Source organism: Parasteatoda tepidariorum, chromosome 10, assembly GCF_043381705.1.
Source record: "Parasteatoda tepidariorum isolate YZ-2023 chromosome 10, CAS_Ptep_4.0, whole genome shotgun sequence".
Lineage (NCBI taxonomy): Eukaryota > Metazoa > Arthropoda > Arachnida > Araneae > Theridiidae > Parasteatoda > Parasteatoda tepidariorum.
The window spans coordinates 32,060,103-32,068,937 of NC_092213.1; the positions used below are offsets into that span (position 1 = coordinate 32,060,103).

General features: G+C 30.5%; 1 protein-coding gene across 1 annotated transcript in view; it reads left to right on the forward strand.

Annotated features, from left to right (window-relative positions):
* LOC107437749 (anoctamin-7) overlaps positions 1-6,631 on the forward strand; it is a 117,862-nt gene extending 111,231 nt beyond the window's left edge. Inside the window, exons 19-22 of the mRNA XM_071186867.1 lie at positions 397-530; positions 3,490-3,580; positions 3,698-3,829; positions 5,488-6,631. Coding sequence (XP_071042968.1) covers positions 397-530; positions 3,490-3,580; positions 3,698-3,829; positions 5,488-5,592 — 462 coding nt within the window. The 3' untranslated portion in view covers positions 5,593-6,631. The remainder of the gene's footprint in view (positions 1-396; positions 531-3,489; positions 3,581-3,697; positions 3,830-5,487) is intronic.
* The last annotated feature ends 2,204 nt before the right edge of the window (positions 6,632-8,835 follow it).

Here is an 8,835-nt window from a genome sequence, read left to right on the forward strand (position 1 = left end):
TGTTCAAAGATTCAAATATCCTTTAAAATAGCATTTTGTTGTTTCTTATGCCACGTGTCAATACTAGCAAGCCTGCTTGGCGAAATCCAGTGAATTTACGGCAGAGGGTGCGTTTCTTGTTTTTCAGTGGTGCCATCTATGGCAAAAAATACGACTTCAGCCATGCAGATGTCACAACCCGGTTTAGAGGGTGGACTATTCCTTGAAACTATTTTCCTTTTTCAACTCACTCTTATGAAACAACTTATTACCGTGTTATTATTTATTCCAATTTAAACTAAAAGGGATTCATCAAATCATATATTTCGCAAGTAAAATGTCTATTGAAATTATTATTACATACAATGTACTATTTATAGTTTCCGATGACAGCTAATTCGAAAAAAAATATTGCAGGCATTTCTCATAGCATTTACTTCAGAGTTTCTTCCGAAGTTATTATACGAGTATGAATATAGCTGGGATCTTAAAGGATATGTCAACTTTACTTTAGCCTGGGCTCCAAATGGCACACTAACTCAAGCATGCAGGTAATTTTTCATTTCAGTTTCAAATTTTTGGATTAAAAATATATGATTAAGCTACCGAAATTCACAATTTTTAGAAAGAATCTGGGTTTTTTTTTAATGCATATTGTTATTTGTCGTTTTAATTATTAAAAATTATTAATAGAATTTAATTATATATACNAATTTTTTTTTAATATCTTTATTTCAATTGATAATGCAATTAAAATAATTTTTCTCAGAATGTTAGTATATGTTCGATAAATTTCATTCTTTTCAGTAGAGACGAAAAGTGCTTAAAAAATTTTATTTTTTGAAAGGTAAGTTTCTAATTAAAAACAAACTCATATAAAGTATCCGATCGAAGCTTTTCTGAAAAGACGCGGTAAGGATTCTCGTTGGACTACTAAGGATTGAGAGGGGTGTGTCGTGCTGAGGCCTTCATTCTAGGAGGTGTTGGCCCAACGCCCTAAAAATCAAGCTATCTCGACCAAAAAATGCATGTGATTCTATCAAGTAGATAAAAATCACTTTAATGTAATGTACTTAAGCACCATTTTTTTACAATTATAATTGTTGTCTAACTAAAATTATTTAACTACATATAAGCTTGACTTTACATTCTATCTATACCCTCCCAGAGTTGTTGATTCAATGCAAACCATAATATACATGCCGTGAACAATAATATTAATACCATGATACAGTATAATCATTGAACCATAATGATGTCCAAATTGCCTGCAACCTTTAAAATGTGTTTAACTGAAAGATTTTTTTTAAGTTGAAGCATAATCTCGGGCATTTAAGTATAAGAAGAACAATGATATATAACCATATAAGCCAATATGAACCCTGAATAACTTTCACATGTTATTTACGGCTCATATTGGCATCCTACATTATGGTACAAAACGATATTATGATTTATTATGCAACAAAAATTCTGACAGGATAGAATTACGTGATATATTACCATTAATTTAAATTAAAATAAATATTATGCTTCCGACAAACCTATAAATAAAAGAAATTTCTCCTCACTTATGTGCTACATTTTTTCCAGATATTTATAATTAGAAATTTTTTTTCTTTTCCAACTCACTCTTATGAAACAACTTATTACTGTGTTATAATTTATTCCAATTTAAGTTAAAAGTGATTCATTAAAGCATATATCTCGCAAGTAAAATGTCTATTGCATTATTATTACATACAATGTAGTACTACTTATAGTTTCCGATGACAGCTAATTCGAAAATAAATATTTGCAGGCATTTCTCATAGCATTTACTTCAGAGTTTCTTCCGAAGTTATTATACGAGTATGAATATAGTTGGGATCTTAAAGGATATGTCAACTTTACTTTAGCATGGGCTCCAAATGGCACTCTTACTCAAGCATGCAGGTAATTTTTCATTTTAGTTTCAAATTTTTGGATTTAAAATATATGATTAGCTACCGAAATTCACAATTTTTAGAAAGAGTCTGGGGTTTTTATTTATGCATATTGTCATTTGTTGTTTTAATTATTAAAAATTATTAATAGAATTTAATTATTAATACTCATTTTAAAGTTTATTTATAACATATTTTTGTGATGTCCATCACTAGATCGAATATTTTTGCCATAAACTTTCTTTACTTCATCTTTACATACTGCAAAAATATTCTTCTATGGTAAACGCTGAGAATGACAAAGAGAAAGTGAAAAGGGTGAGGGTTTTTGGAAAAAAAAGTGGGTTTGAAAGTACAAATGAACTGAATTGTTAATCGCTAAAATGAGAAAATGTTAAGTTTTGCAAATTCATACATGTGTACCTAATAAATAGAATTTTTAAATTCTTGTCAAAATTACTGAAATATATATCTATTTTGATTGGTTATATATAAAATATATTAATTATATTTTTGATTGGTTACATATTAATAACATCAACAACATCTTGTATATAAAAGTATTGTGATTTAAATAATAAAAAATAATGAGTCATCTTCCTCTATAAGTTGACTTTTTAAACAAAGGACCATAAAAAGTCAACTTAAACAGATTTCACTGAATTTTAAAATCTCTTTTTGCTTCAGAAATCCGGATGAAGATTGATCTTTAAAGGCCACACAAAAACATATTTTTAGTATCCTTGTCAAAAATAAAGTCAAAAAAGTACACGCATTAAATAACTCGAGTTATAATTTAAGCCAGAAAGAGAAAAAAATGTCGAAATCTAACGAATTAAAATTAGCATACGAAGTAAAATTACCATACTGTATGGTAATAGCATTTCTGGTCAAAAAGAAATTATGATTCTGGTAATAATATCTGAAACGCATTTTATTTAAACCATTCATTTGGTGACTTTACATTTCGTATGGTAATGGTTTACCTGAAATTCTGGTTTTAAAGTTTAGAGTGTTCATTACCATACATTTGGTTAAAAAAAAAATGCAAAACTGAAAAGTAAATTTAACCAAAAAAAGGTTTCTTATGGCATGCTCAAAGTATTCTTGATAAAATTACCAAATTTTACCTTATTAACCAAATTCCTTCACATATTATTAAAATACCATTTTATTACTAATTTTACAAAAATCATTGCCAAAGTGCATCAGTAAATTAATTACTTAGGCTTTTGGCGTTCCTACTTAACCGGAAATACACTAAATTTCACCGTATTCTGGTAGTTTCGACCATACTTTTTTCTCAGTTCAAAAAAGATGTTGATAAAAGACAAAGATACTAAAAAAAATTTTATAAAGTAAATTTTATTCTTAAAAAGTATATTTCCTGAAAAATAATGTGCATAACCTATTGCATTTATGTTTTGAAAAAATTACATTAAGTCTTTTTGTTAGTGACAATGAGTTAGATACATTTTAACAAATTAATAATTAAAAAATACATAAATTGTTCTCTTTGAAATTCTTTTGCTCATTTAATTAATTATTTTTTAAACTATTTTTACTTACTATTTCTCATTTTCAGATATTCAGATTTTAGAGATGAAAACGGAAATTTAACAACATTTTACTGGAGATTATTAGCCCTACGTTTTGGCTTCGTGATACTTTTTGAGGTAAATCACAATTTATACATTTTTATTTTAAACATTTTTTATCGCTTTGCTACATTATTTGCCTTGTCAAAAAATTTTTGTATTTTAATGCTGAAAATTAGTTCACTTTTCTTTCAGCACATCGTTTTTACAGTGTGCCGTTTAATCGACATGTTAGTGCCAGATATTCCAGAGGCCCTTGAACTGAAGATCAAGCGAGAAAGATATCTCGCAAAACAAGCTTTAGCCGATTCCGATACCATCATGAAAGTAGGTGCCACAGTTTTAGCTATAATGTCATGTACCATATACATATTAAACGGAGGAAACAAATTCTGGGAAAACTACCGTACTGTATAGTAATAACATTGGTTTAGAAAAAAACATAGTTTTGGTTAATAAAACAAAAATAAACCATTCATTTAGTTATACTTCCTATCATATGGTAATGGATTGCCGGAAGTTCTGGTTTTCAAAATTATAGTTCTAATTACTACACATTTCGAAAAAAAAATTCATGCTTTTATGCCATGCTCCAAGGTATCATGTAAAATTACCAAATTTTATCACATATTATAAAAACATATTTTATTGTTAAGTTTACCAAAATCATTACGAAAGCTTTTCGGTTAACATTACTGAACTTATTGTTATCATAGAGACCGAAACACGGTAAATTTCACCATACCCTGGTAGATTTGACCGTACTTCTTCTTCTCAGTATAAGTTGGGTAACATGTTCAAATTAAGTTTGTTACATGCACGGGATTTTTCTGACACATTTGCTTTTATTTTGCTATCATTTGTTTCTTTAAATATTTAAAAACAAATTAAAGGCATAATGCTATTTCAAAAAAATTCAATTGTAAACATTTGTTTAATAAGCTCTATTTTGTATTTTTATAGATTACTGAAATGAACAAAGCTTAGGATATTTTTTCTGCTCAAATCAAACAGTGAAGATCTATCGCGAACAGTTTTAAATAAGCAGTTTACTTCTTCCCAAATTTTTTAAAAATTTTTGTTCAGTACATGTCTCTTGAAAGCATGTTCTTAGACTTGGTGTAAAAAGTTTCAATGATAAAATATATCACAACGACGTATCATACAATTTTGTTTAATGAATTTTTTGACGCAACTTATTGTTTATAATAGCTTGATCAGAGAATTATGCCTTTTTGACTTCGCAGTAAGGAAGATAATTTTAGAAAGCTTCTTAAAATCAGAAATAAGAAAATTTTTTATTAAATGAAAAAAAGAATTTTCAAAAATTTATGAAAATTTTTCAATGGTTGCATGCTAATCATTGTATTTTAGTCCCCATATCCTTGCCCATTATATTTAAGCTCCAATGCTTACGCCCATTGTCTGTGCACACTTACTAAAATACTAAAAACTTAAGCTCTTGGTTCTCCTATATATATTCATGAATTTCAAAAGGTCCTTGAGTTGTGATTATCTAATAGCTGGTTTTAAGCTTAAAAAGAGAATTGTGAAATAGAGATTAAACGATAATAGAGATTTTCTTCATTGCGATATTTAAAAATCCTGATTTGTCGAACAAAACGAAAAACCGGTGAAGGGATATTTTTATTTCCTTATAATAGGTTGCAGTGTGAATGAAAAAGCAGATATATACTTCTAACTACCTACTACCTTATCCTTTTCCCGCCAGCTGGTACATTAAAGCCTCGAGTCACTTTTTCCCTGCATCCCTATCCTGAATCTGAACACAAGGGCGGAGTTAAACGGATATATAATAGATATAAAAATGTTCCATAAGAGCAATTTTTAGACGAAACTAGCTTTATTTGTCACTTGTGGAACTTTTGTAGCACCATAAAGACAATTTTGTACTAAAATGCAAACATTTATGTTTTTATCGCTTTATTTCTACAAAATAAGATTTTTTTTTTTTTTCGATACAGGTTGCTCAGAGACGAGACGACGAAGACGAGGAAGATGACGAGGAAGCTTTGAGACAGGGCACCGCATCATTTGGCCAAAATGATCAGTCCAGTTTTCAAACTTGATAGCCTACCTATAAGACATTCCTTGAACGTGGAATCTTTTGTCTGAAGAGAAGATGGCGAGGAAATCTCACCTATTTATCCTCACAAAATGATAGTAGAAGAAGATTGGCGATGAAATACTTCACGTCTGTGAGTCTTGACAAAACAGATTTTCTCTGGTTCTATTAACCCCTGTGATACCGCTGCTGACCTTTGTGTTCCAGTTTCTCAAATTATCCTGTGATGCCACTCATCTTGAAATAGTAAAGCAATTCCTGCTTTTGATTCGTGTGTGTGTTTATGACTGTTGTTTGAAATACTTCTGCAATTTAATATGAGCTAACTTCGAGTTGGGATATTTTTATGAGAATATCCAACTTAAATTTTCCTTCGCGTCTTTCAAAATGCTTATTCAAAGTATAACTGTTTAATCTTTATTTTTCTCTGGTGTAAAATATGTGCTTTAAGCGTTCAACTTTGTCGTTTAGCTTCATCTGTTTGCATTATTTTCCAAACTGTTGATTTGGCGTTTATTCAAATACCTTCAACTTCCTAGAAACACAAACGTAATTACACTTATTGAAATGTCAGGTGTTATTTAATTAAATCAGGCAATAAAAATTAAAACAAGCAATAAAAATTAAATAATTTCTTTAAATTTAATTAAGCTAGAGACCAACAATATCCAACAAAAACTGCACAACTTGAAAAATTAATTATTAAGAAGAGGTATGGTATGAGAGAAAGACCCTTAAATTTTCACTTAAAATTTATGACATCAATACTTTTCGACGCAGTTCTGTTTGCCTATTTTTATTCGTTTACAATACTCTAAACAGAACTTTATTGAATAATTTTAATCATTGTCAGATGATATGATCGGTACACTCACTAAAACTCACTTTTGGTTTAAAAGTGCTCCTCACAGACGACAAGTATAGAATTTCGATTGGAATCAACTTTGAACTTCCTGCCTCCTAATGATCAAATGTCTAAACTGGCTCTAAATATAATAATCAGGCTAAAAATATAATAAATAGAATTATAAAAAATTAAAAAATGTATATACAATGCGGAAAAAAAAGGTATTATTCGGAATAATTTTTTCATCTAATGATCGGATCTTCACGTTCAAGACTCGGTGGGACCTCAAATATGTTAATTAATTACTGCATAGTATAATTCAAGTTACAAAATCAGATCCCAAAACGTACTTTTCCAAAATAAAGAAACTCTTTTTCTTCGAATTGTGATTTCTGACTCCCAAAATATAGGGGGTAGCCACAATCTGGGAAATGTGATCTCAATAGTTCAGTCAAGATAGCGGTTCCTCTTAATGTTATTTTTACTTTTTGCGTATTTTGCTATATTTCGAGAACTTTTCAAGCAAATTTAAAAATTTTTGCACACAATTATCAAGTTCGTTTATTCAAAGATAATTCCGTGCAAAAGGTAACGTATATTAAATATTTATTATTTCTTATTATTTCATTTTATAATAATCAAAAAAATTCTTAAATTGTAAAATACAAAATTTTTTAGGTCGTTTCAAAAAATTCAATTTTACATGACAAAGCCCAAAATTTGAGAGTAATCGGTCGAATAGAAATACGATTATTTTGAAATTCAATATCTCAGAAAATATTCAATGCCGATTTCGCTAGAACACAAGAAAATTACGATAGGTTTAGGAAATTTAAGTTTATGTTTCTTTCGATTTTTGTTGAATTATTCTAATTGACGATTTTCAAGTGTAAAAATTATTTTGAATTTAAACTAGAGCCCTAAAAACTAGAGGACCTCAAGTCTGCTCCCTACACGTCTCAGGCAAAATTCAAAACCGGGCACTGGTAATAACGTTCGAGAGCTATTTTAGAATTCTGATGGAATTTTAATAAAAACAGTCACACAGTATTTGGGAAGGACATGATAATCATCTACTCTTGAGTCGCTATGGCTGAGGGGATAGAGTGTTCGCCTTCCAACGAGGTGAACCGGGCTCGAATCCCAATTGATACGAATTCCGCATCCGGCTTGCACCAACCGCAGTGCTGACGTGAAATATCCTCAATGGTAGACGGATCATGGGTTTGAGTCCCCTTGTCGTCAGGCTAACCATGGGATGTTCTCGTGGTCTTCCTTTTCACGTAACGCAAATGCGGGTTAGTTCCATCAAAAAGTCCTCCACGAAGGTAAATTCCACCCAATACTTGATACATGAGTTCCCTTGTCTTCTGGATCGGGTTCAAAATTACAAGGCAACGGAGTTGAATATTAGTAGTCGTAAAACCAAAACTTGGGTCGGCTGTTCAACGACGGTTATAAAATAAAAATAAAATCATCTACTCTTGAGCAGCGGTGGCTCTGGGGATTGAGCGTTTACCACCTAATGTAGTGACCCTGGTTCGAATCTCAGCGGTGGCTGGTTGATACGAATTCTGCTCCCGGCTGGCTCTTACCACAGTACTGACTTACAATATCCTCAGTGGTAGACGGATCATGGGTTAGAATATCTTTACCGTCGAGCTAACAATAATAATGGGAGGTTTTCGTGGTTCTTTTCCATGTAACTGAAATGTGGGTTAGTTTCATAAAAAAAGCTAGTTTGATTCAAGAGTTCTCTCGTTTTTGGGGTTAGATTTAAAATTAAAAGACTACGGAGTAGTTATAGTTTAGTAGTTTTATAGTGCATTAATAGTCGTAAACTCAGAATCGGGTCGGCTTTTCAGCGCCGGTTATAACATCAAATAAAATCCCCTACTCTTTTTTTTGGTTTTTATGCTACCAATACATTACATTAGACTGGGATAAATGCAAAGTATAACTGTCCGAATTTAAAACATGTGAGAGTGATAGGATTAAAGGGATTGAACATAATAGCTTTTTCATACTTGCCAACTCTTCCGGATTTTCCGGAAGAATTATTTTCATATTTAAAGTGATAGCAATACTCAGGTTATTTTAATTAACTTTTTGAAGTATAATGATAATTATAAATGAGTTTGACCACCACTACATATAAATAATTACAATAAATATATGAAAGCATAATAATCCTTGCGCAAGCGAATTTCAACGGGATCAAAATATAAATATATTTTTGAGTCAGTTTGTTTTTTGTTTATTGTTTTACACTTATTGTTACTCTGAAAATCCATTCTCGGAAAGAGTGAAAGTTGGCAGGTATGCTTTTTATAGTTTCTAAGTGTGGCTACTTCTAATTTCCACAACTTTCGATCTTTCAGATTTGCTAATATGTATTTG